Source organism: Aotus nancymaae, unplaced genomic scaffold (assembly GCF_030222135.1).
Source record: "Aotus nancymaae isolate 86718 unplaced genomic scaffold, 86718_ANA_hifiasm-v0.15.2.pri h1tg000016l, whole genome shotgun sequence".
Lineage (NCBI taxonomy): Eukaryota > Metazoa > Chordata > Mammalia > Primates > Aotidae > Aotus > Aotus nancymaae.
Genome location: NW_026988428.1, coordinates 47,951,092 through 47,968,421, shown reverse-complemented (window position 1 = coordinate 47,968,421; position 17,330 = coordinate 47,951,092). Strand labels below are relative to the sequence as shown.

At 38.6% G+C, this 17,330-nt stretch overlaps 1 protein-coding gene across 4 annotated transcripts in view; it reads right to left on the bottom strand.

The window, feature by feature from the left end:
• The window catches only part of TBK1 (TANK binding kinase 1), a 54,447-nt gene that overhangs the window by 36,351 nt on the left and 766 nt on the right, over positions 1-17,330 (bottom strand). For 3 of the 4 annotated variants that reach the window (XR_010343006.1, XM_064377301.1, XM_064377302.1), the window contains exons 2-5: positions 14,580-14,697; positions 10,571-10,711; positions 6,655-6,784; positions 3,761-3,942 (exon numbers count right to left, since the gene is read on the bottom strand). Coding sequence is in view for 3 of the 4 variants with exons in the window: in XM_064377301.1 (XP_064233371.1) it covers positions 3,761-3,942; positions 6,655-6,784; positions 10,571-10,711; positions 14,580-14,666 (540 nt within the window). In the remaining variant the exon portion in view is untranslated. Of the gene's footprint in view, positions 1-3,760; positions 3,943-6,654; positions 6,785-10,570; positions 10,712-14,579; positions 14,698-15,321; positions 15,381-17,330 lie in introns of those variants that run through there. The other variant, XM_064377303.1, reaches the window with a different exon arrangement.

Here is a 17,330-nt window from a genome sequence, read left to right as displayed (position 1 = left end):
CTTAGAGCAGTGAACCCTGGGGCAAGCAGTGCCCTCCTGGGAATGGCAGTGTCCTAAGCACTCATCTACTGCAGCTTTGGCCATGACAGGTGTGAGCCCCAGAGACAAGGAGCTGGGGGTGGTGAGCTAGCTTTTAGAAATAGGCTGTTCTTACAGAAAGAGGGGTTGGTGAAAAAGAGTATTGGGTGAGAGAAACAGAGAGAGAGAAACCGAATTTTTGAACAAGTTATCTTATCTAGTAATTGAATTTGAAGGACATGGGCTTGAGCTTGCTATTGGAAAGGAGGCTGTCTGGGAGAACATGGTTTTGAGCTATTTATTGGAGGCTCACTGCTCTAAGAAAAAAGGGAAGGCGAATGTCTGAGCTGGGGAAAGTGAAGGAAACAGGAAGATGCCTTGAACCAAAACTCCAGTGTGAATTCAGCAGCATTGCTTCTTGAAGCAGAAAGCACGGTCTAGCCAAAGGTAACTGAGAAGACCACCAATAGCGAAAGGAGAATGAAGATGCTTGTATGTTGACTCAGTCACATGTTGAGGCCCAAGAAGAGACAAAAGGAAAACAGCAAAAGCACAAATGCCATGTAGGATGGAGAAAGGAGCAGGAAGGAGGTGATTTCTTCTTGTCTAACTCTGCTTGGTATTCTCGGCAGGCTAAGATGAAAGTCCCTGCTCTTGTGGAGCTTACATTCTCATGGAGAATTCAGGATATCAAGCCTACTCATCAGAAATGTTTGAGTCCAGCTGGGCACGGTGGCTCACGTCTGTAATCCCAGCATTTTGGGAGGTCGAGGTGGGTGGATCACAAGGTCAGGGGTTTGAGACCAGCCTGGCCAAGATGGTGAAACCCTGTCTCTACTAAAGATACAAAAAAATTAGCTAGGCACAGTGGCGGGCGCCTGTAGTCCCAGCTACTCAGGGGGATGAAGCAGGAGAATCACCTGAACCCGGGAGGTGGAGGTTGCAGTGAGCAGAGACCACCCCACTGCACTCCAACCTGGGCAACAGAGCGAGACTGCCTCAAAAAAATAAAAAGAAATGTTTGAGTCCTCTCTCTGTTCCAGCCAAGAGTCTCAGGAAGCTTGAAGATGAATTCATTATAACTATATTTCCTATACCATCTATGTTCTATGACACATTCTCCAGATCCACAATGACAGAGAGTTCACTGTATCACAAAGCAGTTCATATGTCACAACTCAGATAGCCAGAGGACCCCATAGGCGTCTTGGGCCCTCAACAACACAGGTCTATGTAGGGAAGAGGAGGCCAGACTGATGCCACTGGTTTCAGTAGTACACAGTGAGCAGAGATAGAGCGAACTGCCAAGGAGTATGACGACTGGTGGTTGAGTTTCTTTACTGCAGGGGGAGGTAGCTTCCACAGAGCCAGGGAATGGCCACAGAACAGCAGTCAGAACGGTGTGCCTGGCTTGCTGCTTTTTATCATTTCAGTGTCAGTTCATTCAGTCCTTAAAGGAGGCTTTCCCAGGCTATCTTTCTCCTGCTAGTCAAGGTAATCTTATTACCTTGTTGTCTTTGCTAAACTTTAATCATCTAAATTTACTTTACTTGTTGTCTTTTTTTCCCTACCAGAATGTGGGTTCCATAAGAGCAGGAAAACTATGTATCTGGTTCACCATAGAAGTCTGAGCACCGAGAACCGTATCTGGTATATAGTAGGCACTTCATAAATATTTGGGCAATGAATGAATAAAATCTATTTTTAGGTACCTTTTTTTTTTCTAAGATGGAGTGTTTCTCTGTCACCCAGGCTAGAGTGCAGTGGTGCTATCTCGGCTCACTGCAACCTCCACCTCCCGAGTTCAAATAATTATTCTGCCTCAGCCTCCCAAGTAGCTGGGATTACAGGCACACACCAACGCACCCAGCTAATTTTTGTATTTTTAGTAGAGATGGGGTTTCACCATGTTGCCCAGGCTGGTCTCAAACTCCTGACCTCGTGACCGCCTGCCTTGGCCTCCCAAGGTGCTGGGATTACAGGTGTGAGCCACTGCACCTGGCCGGGTACCTTTTTTAAAAAAAATTAAGAGAAAGGGTCTTGCTTTGTAGCCCAGGCGAGACTGCAGTGGTACAATTGCAGCTTATTGCTGCCTCAAATTCCTGGGCTCAAGAGATCCTTCTGCCTCAGCCTCCTGAGTAGCGGGGACTACAGGTGTGTGCCACCATGCCTGGCTAATTTTGTAATTTTCTGCAGAGATGGGATCTTGTTATTGTGCCCAGACTGGTCTTGAACTCCTGGGCTCAAGTAATCCTTCTGCCTCAGCCTCCCAAAGTGATGGAATTATAGGCATGAGCCACTGCGCCTGACCCATTCTTAAGTACTCTTATCTGAAAGATCATCACATATATCTACAGATCGATTTGGGGATACCAATTGTTAGGATAACAATGTAAGATACTTAGTTCAGCCAGGCACAGTGGCTCATTCCTGTAATCCTAGCACTTTGGGAGACCAAGGCGGGTGGATCACGAGGTCAAGAGATTGAGACCATCCTGGCCAACATGGTGAAACCCCATCTCTAACAAAAATACAAAAATTAGCTGGGGGTGTTGGCATGTCCCCGTAGTCCCAACTACTTGGGAGGCTGAGGCAGGAGAATCACTTAAACCTGGGAAACGGAGGTTGCAGTGAGCCAAGATCACACCATTGCACTCCAGCCTGGCGACAGAACAAGACTCTGTCTCAAAAAAAAAAAAATTGGATACTTAGTTCATGCCAGACTTAGAATAATCTGAATAAAGCTATAGAGGCTGGTAGACATCTTTCATCTTATAAAATTACAACAGCACGGCCGGGCGCAGTAGCTCATACCTATAATCCCAGCACTCTGGGAGGCCGAAGTGGGTGGATCACCAGGTCAAGAGATCGAGACCGTCCTGGCCAACATGGTGAAACCTCATCTCCACTAAAAATACAAAAATTAGCTGGGTGTGGTGGCACATGCCTGGAGTCCTAGCTACTTGGGAGGCTGAGGCAGAAGAATCACTTGAACCTGGGAGGTGGAAGCTGCAGTGAGCCAAGATCATGCCATTGCACTCCAGCCTGGCGAGAGTGAGACTCTGTCTCAAAAAAAAAAAAAATTACAACAGCACAATCCAAATGCAAAAAAGTCCTGTGACTTTTAAGACAAAACCCAGAGACATGAACAATTAATGAGTGATATGTATTAAACTTCCTGATCACATGTTAAAAGTATTTACTTTTAAGTACATTTTCTTAAATGTTTCAAATATTTACTGACTTTACAAAAACACACCTATATAAACTTTTTCAACCACAGAACTTTTCTAGCTTTCTAAATTTCAAGTTAGGTCCTCTCAGGGGCATTTTGTGTGTGTGTTTCTAACAATGGTCCTTCTGGTCATTCAATAACCAACTCTCCCAAATAGAATTTTCTGTTTCATAAATATAATGAATATATAAGAAACAGTATTATGACAAGCCTGTCATATATTAACTGCTCATCAAAAAAGGGACCCTTTTAATATAGATCCATAGCATCAGTAAAACTAAAGAATTTAAGGGTGCTATAAAGCTTCCAAGAATTTTTAACAGAAAAATAATAGCACCCTTAAAAATGAGTACCTAGTTCCCGCGTTACATATTCATTAGAATAGAAAATTTAATTTTTGTCATAAAAATTATGACATTTTATAGCAAATTGGCTGACCAATTACCCAATTATAATTACAATATATCAAGCTTCTTTAAATAAAAATATTAGTGATGCATGACTTACCAAATATTCTTCTGTGCCATAGAGAGAAACAAACTGCTCATCATCTTCTAATTCTCTAGCTGCACCAAAATCCGTGAGCTTGTATACAGACTGTCCATCTTCCCCTATAACACGCATGATATTTCCTGGCTTGATGTCACGGTGCACTATGCCATTCTCTCGCAGATGATTCATTCCACCCACTTCAACAATATAAAACAAAAGAAGTCATAATGTAGATATTTATGTGTATGTGTGCATGTCCCAAATTCATTGATATAGTCACTCAACCTAATGTAAGTTTTTCCATAATTTGGTTCATTTTACTCAAATAACAGAGTATGTTTTAGTTATAAGAAGTTTTAGAATGATAAAAATTAATGTGGTCTAAGGAAGAATCCAATGTCACTTAAGTGCTACCAGGAAAATGTAACAAGAGTCTTAAGCGTATGATTTCTTGAATTACTTTGGTTATGTATGTGTGGGTGATCTGTTTAAACAAAAATAATAAAGATTCCCAAGAAGGATACCAATCTTTCACCAGAGTTTAACATTTCTTTATCTTGAGAAAAAAATTCCCTAAAAAGTAAACTGGATTCAATATGTATAATAGCAAAAAAGAACCAGAAAGATGGCAAAGTGTCAAACTTGTTTCCATAAAAATGTATTCTCATATGCTTGGCACTATTTCAAAAAGCCCATTTTCTTTTCTTTTTCTTAAGGGCAAAGTTGTCTACTTTGCTGAAATTAAGCTATTTTGTCTAACTAACAGGCAGTATCACTGAGTGATAACTTCAAACATTTGCTTGATGGCTGACAGATGAATGTTCAAATTCAAAATACGTAAAAGGTTTAGGAGTATCAATGTATAATCATTAAAACTCAGGACTATCAACACACTTAGGAAGATATCATATCTATAATTTCTATTTGATTAACAGGCTGTAGCATACTAGTAATATTAATTCTGTTTCTCTCTCATTGTAACCTCACCTAAATAATCACTCTGCTTCCAGGGTCAAGTTCAAGAATTCCCACCAACCTTTTACCTTATCATTTGACTTTTCCCATTCTTAAACTATTTGATTCATTTCTTTCAAGAAGTTATTTCCTTTGACTGTAATATTTTTAAAGAATAGGTTTACTGAGATATAATTAACAAATAACATTCATCTTTTTTAGGTGTACAATTCACTTTTTTAGTATAGTCACAGAGTTGTACAAATATCACCACTAGTTTCAGAATACTTTTGTCACACCAAAAACACACTTCATACCCAACTCTATCTTCCGCTAATCCCCCAACAACCACTAATCTGCTTTCTGTCTCTACGGATTTGTCTATTCTCGACACATAAATGAAATCATATAATATTGAAGCCTTTGTGTCTGGCTTCTTTTACTTAGCATAATGTTTTCAAGTTCATCCATGTTGTAGCATATATAACTACTTCCTATCTTTTTATTTTTTTGAGACAGAGTCTCGCACTGTTGCCCAGGTTGTAGTGCAATGGCGCGATCTCGGCTCACTGCAATCTCTGCCTCCTGGATTCAAGGAATTTTCCTGCCTCAGCCTCCCAAGTAGCTGGGACTCCAGGTGTGCACTACCACACCCAGCTAATTTTTTTTTGTATTTTTAGTAGAGATGGGGTTTCACCATGCTGGCCAGGATGGTCTTGATCTCCTGACCTCGTGATCCGCCAGCCTCAGCCTCCCAAAGTGCTGGGATTACAGGCATGAGCCACTGCACCCAGCCTACTTCATATCTTGTTGTAAACAAATAATATTCATTCCATTGTATGGACATACTACATTTTTGTTTATCTATTCATCAGTTGATGGACATTGGGCTGTTCCCATGGTGTTTTTTTTTTTTTTTTTTTTTTTTTGCTATTATGAACAATGCTGCTAAATATACTGGAGTACAAGTTTTTATATGGATATGTTAATTCTTTGGGGTATATACATAGCAGTGGAATTGCTGGGTTATTTAGTCAAAAGTTAAATAATTATATATTTAACTTTTTGAGGAACTTCTAGACTGTTTTCCAAAATGGCTGTATCATTTTATGATCCTATCAGCAATGTATGAGGGTTCCAATTTCTCCATATTCTTACCAACACTTGTTGTTTGTCTTCATTTTTTTTTTTTTTTTGAGACAGGGTCTTGTTCTATTGCCCAGGCTGAAGTGCGGTGGCACAATCATTGCTCACAGCAGCCTCAATATCCTGGGCTAAAACGATCCTCCCACCACAACCTCCCAAGTAGCTGAAACTACAGGTGCATGCCACCATGCTTGGCTACTTTTTATTTTACTTTTTGTAGGGACAGGGTCTCACTATGTTGCTCAGGCTGATCCTGAACTCCTGGATTTAAGCAATCTGCCTGCCTCCGCCTCCCAAAGTGCTGGGATTACAAGTGTGAACACCATGGTTGGCCCTGTTTGTCTTTTTGATATTAGTCATTTCTGTTGGTATAAAGTGGTTATTTCATTGTGGTTTTGATGAGCATTTCCCTAATGACCAATAATGTTGAGCATTTTTTAATGTACTTGTTAGCCACTTGTGTATCTTCTTTGGAGAAATGTCTATGTGACATTTGCCCATTTCTAAATTGGGTTGTTTAGCTTTTTATTGTTGAGTTGTCTGGATAAATATTCCTTGTGAGGTGTATGACTTACAAACATTTTTTTCTCATTCTATGGGCTGTCTTTTCACTTACCTGATGTCCTTTGAAGCACAAAAAAGTTTAATGTTGATGAAGTCCAATTTATGTATTTATTTTTGGTATCTGTGCTTTTGGTGTCATGTCTAAGGAAGCACTGCATAAAGGTCTTCAGTTTTGAATGCAAGTTTTTTTTTAATTCTATGTTATTAAATTTTATATATAAATGAAATCATATAAATAAACATACCCACATCTCTCAAAACAATTAAAAATTCAGATTCTGGTAGTCCATAGGCATTAGATGGCTCTTCTAAAACAGTGTATAAACTTCCACATGGACAAAATTCCATAATAAGTACTTTATGTCTTGTTGTTGTCTGAAAACAAAAATCATTGATTGGGAATGAACATAAAAAATAAATTTTGATTATATGCCAGTATTTATCTGATTTCATTTAAATGCAGGATTTGCTACAATGATGAAGGCACTTTGCTTCACCTGAGATTCAATATCTGTTGACCATACACATATAAGAATTAACATCTTCCAAATTCCTATTAAGAAGTTGGATTTGTTTTAGAAGACAAACCACGGTAAAAACTAGCTAAACTTGAACTACAAAATCACTAGTACAATGTTACAATGGTTCTGTTAAAATTATCTTAAATTTTTTTTTTTTTTGAGACAGAGTCTCATTCTGTCACCTAGGCTGGAATGCAATGGTGCGATCTTGGCTCACTGTAACCTCCACTGCCAAGGTTCAAGTGATTTTTCCGCCTCAGCCTCCCAAGTAGCTGGGACTATGGGCATGCACCCGCAGGCCTGCCTAATTTTTCTTTTCCTTGTTCTTTTTTTAGATGGAGTCTCGCTCTGTCACCCAGGCTGGAATGCAGTGGCACAATCTCAGCTCACTGCAACCTCTGCCTCCCAGGTTCAAGCATTTCTCCTGTCTCAGCCTCCCAAGGGGCTGGGACTACAGGCGCATGCCACCATGCCGGGCTAATTTTTTGTATTTTTAGTAGAGACAAGATTTCACTGTGTTAGCCAGGATGGTCTCAATCTCCTGACCTAGTGATCTGCCTGCTTCAGCCTCCCAAAGTGCTGGGATTACAGGTGAGAGCCACCACGCCTGGCCCATCAAATTATATATACACAATGATTATGTATGCTAATTTCAGAACCTGAAAATGTGAATGAGTCTTAAAATCTACTATTCATGTGCAACTTTTTATCCTTTCTTTCCTTTTAATTTTTTTACATATCCCCAAAACACTTTTATAAAATATTTTAAATTACTCTCTGGCAGTCATTTTAAAAAAGAAAGAGAAATAATTGTAACAGAAAAAAAAAAGCCGTTGCTTTTTTTTTTTTTTTTTTTTGAGATGGAGTCTTGCTCTGTCACCAGGCTAGAGTACAGTGGTGCTATCTCGGCTCATTGCAACCTCCGCCTCCTGGGTTCAAGTGATTCCCCTGCCTCAGCCTCCCAAGTAGCCGGGACTACAGGCGCATGCCACTATGCCCAGCTAATTTTTTCTATTTTTAGTAGAGACAGGTTTTCACTATGTTGGCCAGGATGGTCTCGGTCTCCTGACCTTGTGAGCCACCTGCCTCGGCCTCCCAAAGTGCTGGGATTACAGGTGTGAGCCACCACACCTGGCTCAAAAAATGCTGCTTTTTTAAAAAAAGAGATAATTAATTAATTAATTTTTAATTATTATTTTTTTAGAAACAGGATTTCACCATGTTGGCCAGGATAGTCTCAATCTCCTGACCTTGTGATCTGCCTGCCTCGGCTTCCCAAAGTGCTGGGATTACAGGGGTGAGCCACCTCACCAGGCCAAAATGTTGCTTTTAAATGATGAAATACACATAATTCCATTACCTGGAGATAATGAATTAATATGTTGGCGTACTTCCTTTCAGTCTTTTGTCTGTGGATCAAATAATGTCATAGATACATAATGCTGTCTGTATATCACACTGTATATAGTAAGATCATACTACAGATATATTTTTAATCCTGATTCTTCTCATGTAACATCATATATAAGGTGTTCCAAGAAGATTAAAATTTTGGTAAATATCTCTTTTCATTACCACTTAACTATTTGGCAGTAAAAAATTAACTTTACCCAAAGAGAAGTCAGGCTTTGCCCTTGGCTACTGGAAAGTGATCTCTGGTTCCTGAAATGTCCCATCTGAAAGAACAAGACTTCTGTCTTTGTTCCTCTGGGGGCTTTGGCCACTGGATAGTCTAACAGCGTGATTCATGATGGCAACTTCAGAACACACCATATCAGCTCTGCCCTCCAGAGGAAATGGAGTCTAAAGGAATTATCCCAAACCTCTGGAAGAGGCTGGGGACTAAAGGTCAGCAATACAGGCAATAAGTGATCCAGTCTCAGTAAAAACCCTGGATACCAAAGGCTTGAGTGAGCTTCCCTAACTGGCAATACTCCATGCATACTGTGACAACACATCAATGCTGAGAGAGTGATATATCCCTCAGGACAAAGAAGCTTCAAGTTTGAAACCCTCCCACATTCCATGCTTTGTGTCTCCTCTGGCTGGTTCTCTAATTTGTATCCTTTTGCTACCAAAAAAACCCTGTAATCATTAAGTATAGCATTTTCCTGAGTTTTGTGAGTCATTCTACATTCCAGCAAATTACCAAGTCTGAGTGTCATGGGCAATCCCCATATTTGTAGCTGGCTGGTATGATGTAAGGGTAGTCTTGTGGGAACTTCTCTCTGACTGTGTAGTTTGCCAAACTCCTTTGCAATGGATACGAGAAGTCTTGAGCAGGAAGGCTATGCTCTTAACCTTGAGTTTGGCTAACTTCAGGTAACTATCTGCCACACATTCTAATTTATTCTATGTATTTAACCATTCTTTATTATAAACAGGCACCAATTCACATCTTTATGGATGAAATTGTATTTCTGATTACTTCCTAATAAACACTAAAAATAAAATCACTAGGATAAAGAGTATAAACTACATTTTTCCCAAAGATTTTACTGACTGCTCATATTTAAAGGGATTAATATAATTTCTATTTCCACTATTTCTAGATTACTTTTCCTAATGACATTCTTACTTTCACTATTTCCCCTTAAAAAAATCAATTATCTTATAATTGGATTTCATATCTTAAAACTCCAGTACTCTTGAAATTTTTATTCTTTTACAAAATAAAAAATTTTTATTCTTTTAAAAGTTTGATTTTTTCTTTTTGTAATTATGTTGATTTAACTTGTTACCTTTCTTTTGCTAACAGTAATACTGGTAACCATATTCAATACACTTTTTTTCTTTCCTTTTTTTTTTTTTTTTGAGATAGGGTCTCACTCCATCACCCAGGCTGGAGTACAGTGGTGCAATATGGTTACCATAGCCTTGACCTCTCAGGCTCAGGTAATCCTTCCACCTCAGCCTCCTGAGTAGCTGGAACTACAGGCGCACATTCCACATACAGCTAATATCTGTATTTTTTTACAGAGACAGTGTTTCGCCATGTTGCCCAGACTGTTCTCTCATTCCTGAATGACAGTGATCCTCCAGCCCTGGCCTCCCAAAGCGCTGGATTATAGGCATAAGCCACACTGCACCTGGCCCCCTTTTATTTTTTATTTTTTATTTTTATTTTTTTTTTTTATTTTTTTTTTTTTTTTGAGACGGAGTCTCGCTCTTGTTACCCAGGCTGGAGTGCAATGGCGCGATCTCGGCTCACCGCAACCTCCGCCTCCTGGGTTCAGGCAATTCTCCTGCCTCAGCCTCCTGAGTAGCTGGGATTACAGGCACGCGCCACCGTGCCCAGCTAATTTTTTTGTATTAATAGAGACGGGGTTTCACAATGTTGACCAGGATGGTCTCGATCTCTCGACCTTGTGATCCACCCGCCTCGGCCTCCCAAAGTGCTGGGATTACAGGCTTGAGCCACCGCGCCCGGCCTTATTTTTTATACTACTGTTTCTGATTCCATTTTTATGATACTTTATTTTTATTGTTCTATTTATTCAAGAATCCTTTAGGATAAAGTAATTGGTTGTACAAACCGTAATTTTCAACAGCTTTAGAAAATCAATTTTTTAATATTAGATTCTATCTCTTGACTCATAACTACAAGAAATATAAGATTAACTGAAGTTTTATTACTTACCTCCTCTTCAATAGCAAATAATTTGACAATATTTTTGTGATTGAGTTTTTTCAACACTTCAAATTCTCTCATTTGAACATCCACTGGACGAAGGAAGCTTATGTTATTAAATACTTTGATAGCAAATAAATCACCAGTTTTCTTAAAAAAAAAAAGAAAGAAATGTTTTATTTATTCATAATATTATAAAAGAGATTAAAAGGTAGCATTAGGACTAGCTACAGCAATTTATTTTCTTATAGAACATCATTTTAGGCACAGGGAATCTGTACTGAGACCCTGACTTTTCTAAAAAATTAAAATGAATCAATTAACTACTCAACATTTCTTTCAAATTATACCTTTTGGAATTTAGAAAAGGCTATTTTCTTTCATATTATAAATAACGCTTCCATGAGGATATACTAGTGGCAAAAATAATCACACATCAGAAGATAAAAGCTATAATAGTATCAAAAGCAAAACCTTTTAGATACGGAATAGAAAGTGAAACTCATGAGGGCTTCTCCAAAGCCTAATAATTTTAAACTAATCAAAGCAGGACAGAGAGACTGAACACTATATTCCACCTATGAGATTTTTATTAAGAATATCAAAGTAATACAATTAACTTTTCAGAAATATTTTGTAGCTAAGACAATGTGGAGGAGGGGAGTAGGAGGAGCAGGAGTTGCAGAGTGAGGCTATAGTAGACTTCCTGTTTGGATTCTACCCTGCTGCCCTGGGTTATCTTCTGCAACTCTACCTAGATGACCAGGGCAGGCTGTTCCTTCACAGACCCTCTCTAGAAGATTAAAGGCATTTATTTCTTCTTCTCTACTGATGTACTACAGCATCCCACTCTCACTCTTTCACGACCTACTGAAGTAGATCACACACAGAATTACAAAGCACAGCTGTAGTTGGGAGGGAATCTTAGAGATTCAAAACACATACTTACATTTCAGGTAAACATCATATTCACGTGTTCTTACTAACCCTTCCTTTAAGACTCTTTTGCAGACCCTCCCACTTCCTTTCAATCACTCTAAAGGGCAAGCCTCTCCCTGGTGCCCAGTTCAGATCTTGAATTTAGCCTTACATTTTCCCCCATTTATCCAAGGTTGAAGTTCCCTACAGCAAGCAGGAAAATCCTTTTCTCTTTGAGCCTGGGGTTCAAGCACCACATTCCTAAAGACATTTCATGGCTTCTCTGTTAGGACCTCTGTACTGTTCCTGCTTTGGAGCCCTCTTTATACCTTCCACAGATTCACCACTAAGTGCTATCATCCTCCTCTCACTCCAGAATTGCATGATCCTTTTCTTAAGGCCATTTAACTGCTTCATAATCCTATGTGATTCCCCTGACCCTGGTCATGCCAAATATACAAACTGATGTATATTCTTTCCAGAGGAAAAGGAAAGATAGAGTCAACTACCATTTTCAGACATATGAAAAGAGAAGAATTCATAGTTCAGTTCCACTGTATTTCCCTTTGTTCAGCAAGGGTAAAGACTGCCAAATCTATGTATCACCCAAGAGATTTTTCTTAAGCTGAGACAGGCCTCAAACTCAGTCTAAAACTAAGAGAATCCTAGCAAAAGAGCAAGCAGGAAAAATAATACAATGTTGCACTGTACTTACTGTGCTCATGGTCATTATTTTCCAAACTTGTGTAGACTACATCATGCCGGTGGGATTATCAGGATACAGGTGGAAACGTACCATTTTCCCTTTATTCACCTACACAGTCACCTATTATTCACTAAGTTAAAGTGTATACAAATAACAGAGATCCATATACATCTATATCTACATATATCTCCATATGTGCAGATCAACACATCCTTCAACTCTCTTCCCTTCAACTTCACCATGGTAATCACACACATATACACATACTCACATTCATACATTAGTAGCTAAAAGCAGTTTAATGAAAAAGAGATTCAGTGGGTAATACACTTTGAATAACAAGAAATAAATGTAAGAATTTGGTCATTCTAAGCAATAATATAAAAGGGCTAATATCATGGTAAAAATCCTTTAAATAGTTAAGCGGAAACGGGATTTTTTGGAGAATATAGTCCTTAGCACTTGAAATTGCTGTCATTAAGAACAAATATTCTCAAAGCACACCCCTAGGAAAACTGTTGGGGACTAAATACTAGACTGTACCTTGGCAATCTTTTTCGTGTGTGTGTGTGTATTTTTAGTAGAAACAGGGTTTTGCCATGTTGCCCAGGCTGGTCTCAAAACTCCTGGACACAAGCAATCCACCTGCTTCAGCCTCCTATAGTGCTGGGATTATAGGTGTGAGCACCACACCCGACTTGTCAATCTTTTAATTAATTCTTATACTTCTGAAATCCTCATTTTTGATTTCCACACTATAATGGGTAAAGTACATCTCTGTTTCCTTTGAAGAACTTCAGGTTATCTTGGAGTAATGTAATCAGTCCTCATTCATTCACTTATTACTTCATTCAGCTAACATTTACAGAGTGCATATTATGTGTAGGCACTAACGTGAAGGACACTGAGTATCTAAGTAAGGAAAGAGGACCACAATATGTGATATATCATCTAGTGCCAGGCCCTTTCAATGTGTCTCACCCAGTCTCTATCACTATTGACTATCTCTCATCCCATCAGCTTCCAATTTACTTCCTTTCTAATCCATCTTGCTACTAAACTCGAAACTGTGTCCAGGGACTGCACATTAGCTACAGTTATATTCACTAGGTCTGCCATAGTGCCTGACATATACCAAGTGATTATTAAAGTTCGTTAATTTGGACTACAGGAAGATAAGCTGATCAGATGTGTTCTCAATGCTAAATTCTTAGTCACTGGTCATTTTCTCCTTGGCATAAAATAAAAGCAGTTTCTAGGATGGGATACCCAGGATTGATCAAAAGTAATCTGAATAAGAATCCAGAGCTTGTGGACCATTCTAGATGCAGGGGAGGGAAGCTAAAAGCTGTCTGTATGGTACTTCTGATTCATTCTCTACGAGCCATAAAGGGTGTTTATAGTCAATATTCTCTCCCCAGAGGAAACAGCCCTTCTCCATGCATGCTTATCTCATCATCACTGACAGAACTGACTGGTAGTCTCAAGAATACAGGAAAAGAGGAAGCAATCCCTCTCTACTAAAACATTTTGGGCCCTAGTTCTGAAGGTAAGGGTTTAGGAAGCTCCAAACATCACTTAGCTCAAAACAAATCCATAAGACTGAAAAATTAGTTATTACTTGTGTTATAAAAGAACTTTGTACTCCATTTTTCCAGCTTCTTTCCCAGAATAGACTGTTTTTCCAGCTTCCTTCCCAGAATAGAAAGTTTAATTATCTTCAATTTCCTCATTTTAAATTATTTTAACTATATTTAATTTCATCCTCCGTATTGAATCTGACACAAAATCCTTTTTGGTTCTTGAAGTGCCTCTGGGAATAATCTTTTTATTCTATTCCCACTTCCACTATCAGGTTCTGATTACCTCAGACCAAAATATAGTCTTTTCAACCTGGGATCCTTGTTGAGAATCTCATTTTACTCCAATCTACTTTGCAGGATGCTGTTTTAGTGGGGGCACCTACCCTTATCAGAGCATAAACAGAAACACCTGTGAGTTCCCCTCCAACTACACATCTGCCTCCCTACCATAGAAAATGCCACATCAAATGCTACCCCAAATCACTACACTGAACTTCTGTCAGCGAAATCACTCTCTACTATAGGGAAGCTAGGCTGGGGAAAGCATCAAAAGGCACAAAACTAATCTTTCCCAGTCCATTTTCAACCAATCTGTTTTCCCCTACTCACTGACACTTAACCTCTGCCACCATTGGGTAGATACGTTCACTGCCTGACATAGCTATGCCTTAAATAATCATAGAAATCATTAAAACAATTTCTTCAGACAAAGGAATCAAAATCACCAAGTCACACATTTTAGTGTAAGCATGCATCTTAGAACAAAATACATACAGTGATAAAAGGCCTTCAAAGTTTTCTCTGTACCAACCTTATGTCTTCCACGAAAGACATTTGCAGTAGCTCCTTGGCCTAAAATATCAGATAAAAGCCACAGATGATTAGAAGTGCTCTGCATCTTGACTGGATCAGGCGATTCTCTTGTTATACTAAGAGGAAAAAAAAAAAGATTTACAAATCTGTTTTAAGGGAATAATACAGCTAAGAAACAAATGTTAGTTGTTTTTAGTTTCAAGTAAGATCACCCATTATCTGTTGCTAAATTGAAGTGTATAAACAGTTCAATATAAAAATCTAAGTTTCAAAGTATTTTCAAGTCATAAATTGCTAACTGATACGGTATGAACTAGTCAAAATATGAACCATTATGACTCAAGTTAGATTTTCCTCTGGAGAGACAGATCTGAATGTTCAGTTCTAGCCAAGGTAGATTTTACTTTCAACTTTTTAATATCACTTTCTGTGCTTAAATTTTTGGTGTTACCTTGTCCGTTTTTATTGGTCTAAAATTATGCAGGGATGACTAAAATCTGACATAACGGTATCAATGGATTGTTAAGAGTAACTTTAAGTTGAAGATTAAAGCAAGATGCCATTTTCTCCATGACTTTCATTTTGTTTACATTTCTTCCCTTTACGTTAGTATATACTACGTATACGATAATAAAATATAATAATATGACAAAAAAAAAAAATCTAAGTTTCAGCTGGGAGCAGTGGCTCATGCCTATTATAATCCCAGCACTTTGTTGAGGCTGAGGCAGGAGGATCACCTGAGGTCAGAAGTTTGAGACCACCCTCGCCAACATGGCAAAACTCCGTTTCCACAAAAAGTACAAAAATTAGCCAGGCATGGTGGCAGGTATCTGTAATTCCAGCTACTCCGGAGGCTGAGGCAGGAGAATCACTTGAATCCGGAAGTGGAGGATGCAGTGAGCCGAGATCGTGCCATCCCATTCCACCCCATTCTAGCCTGGGAGACAGAGCAAGACTCATCTCAAACAAACAAACAAACAAAACTAAGTTTCTAGCAATATTCAAGGCTAAAATGCTGTGTGGGCTTTAAAAAAAACATTAACCAATAACATACATTCAATTTAATTCACTTATCACAGGTCTGAAAGAAACATCTATTTCTCTTCTAATTTAGTCTTTGTCAGAGAATGATATTGTTACTTACCTCCTTCAAACGTTTTGAAAGATTAATCTATGACATAGTGTTTTTTGTTTGTTTTTCTTAAGATGGAGTATCATACTACTGCCCAGGCTGGAGTGCAGTGGTGTGATCTCCACCTCCACAACCCCCACCTCCCAGGTTCAAGCGATTCTCCTGCCTCAGTCTCCCAAGTACCTGGGATTATAGGCACCCACCAGTACACCCGGCTAGCTTTTTGTACTTTTAGTAGAGACGAGGTTTCAATATGTTGGCCAGGCTGGTCTTGAACTCCCGACCTCATGATCCGATTGCCTCGGCCTCCCAAAGTGCTGGGATTACAGGCATGAGCCACTGCACCTGGCTTAAAGTGTTTTAAGATAAAGAAAAGTAATAATGTAAAATAAAACAAATACAGAAAAAATTACTTTGTTTCCTTTAGGGCAGGGAAACACTAAAGAAAACAAATGTTGCCATGGCATAATATTTCCATAAGCTAAAATTTACTTACACAGAACATGACAAGCATAAAGGAAAGGTACAAAAATTATTATTCCTGAAAAGGTATGAACTCTTCTGAAATCAATTTAAGGATGGTTTCTCCAACCTCCAAGTATAAATATGTAAACATACCAAGTAGTCTATATTACCAAGTCTTTAATACTGAAAAGCTATGGCTCCATCAAGGTATACAAAGTATCCAAGTTCCACCTTGGACTAAAATCCATGTATGCTAACATAGCACAAACAATAGCCCCATCATGCCCCTTTAAACCTGCTGTACTGTCATATCAAAACATGGATTTTAATTTCCCTCCACAGTAAGTTAAAGAAAAAGTAGTATGCTAGACTAGGTATTCTGTGATAAATTAATGACCACCAATATTCCAAGTTGGGTTAGGAATATACAGAATGGTCAGGGGGTCTCAATTTTACCAATCACTGACACAGTAGGATTTTTTAATATAATTTTTCTACCCATCTAATTCAGATAAATTTTATATATGACTACTAGAAATAAGCAATAAAAATAAGATGCCTTTTTCACAAATAAGGAATATACATTTGTCAGTTATTACATTTCACTCACAACACAGTAATAAGCGTCTCAATCATCGAATGAAAAACCTTCCCTAATCAATGTAACTTTGCTTTTTCAGAAAACTGTAAATGACAAACAGTACCATTAGGTACTTATGTGTATGTACCTTCAGGATAATAAGAAAAATATTTATCAGCTAAGATATCTGTTCTCTATGCAGACACAAAACTGGTTTCTATTTAACAGTCATCACAGGGGAAATGTCTTTTGAAACTATCTTCCGATAACTCCACAACATGCTAAAACATGACTCAGCACACCCACAAGGTGCTGGCCATATAAATCTTCCCAAATTTTTGACAAGCATATAAGCAGGCACTCAACAAGTATGTCGATGATGCCATCTTCATTCTACTTCCTTATACCATACCGTCCAAAACGAAAGTTACTATTTGTTGTGGGATTAAAAACAGGTTTGATGACATGGCCTATAGACAAAGTTCCAGGATTTCCAAACTCTACCCCTATGTGAATCACACACTGAGGGTTCCAGAGTAGAAAAGGCCAGTCTTTGGTTATACATTTGG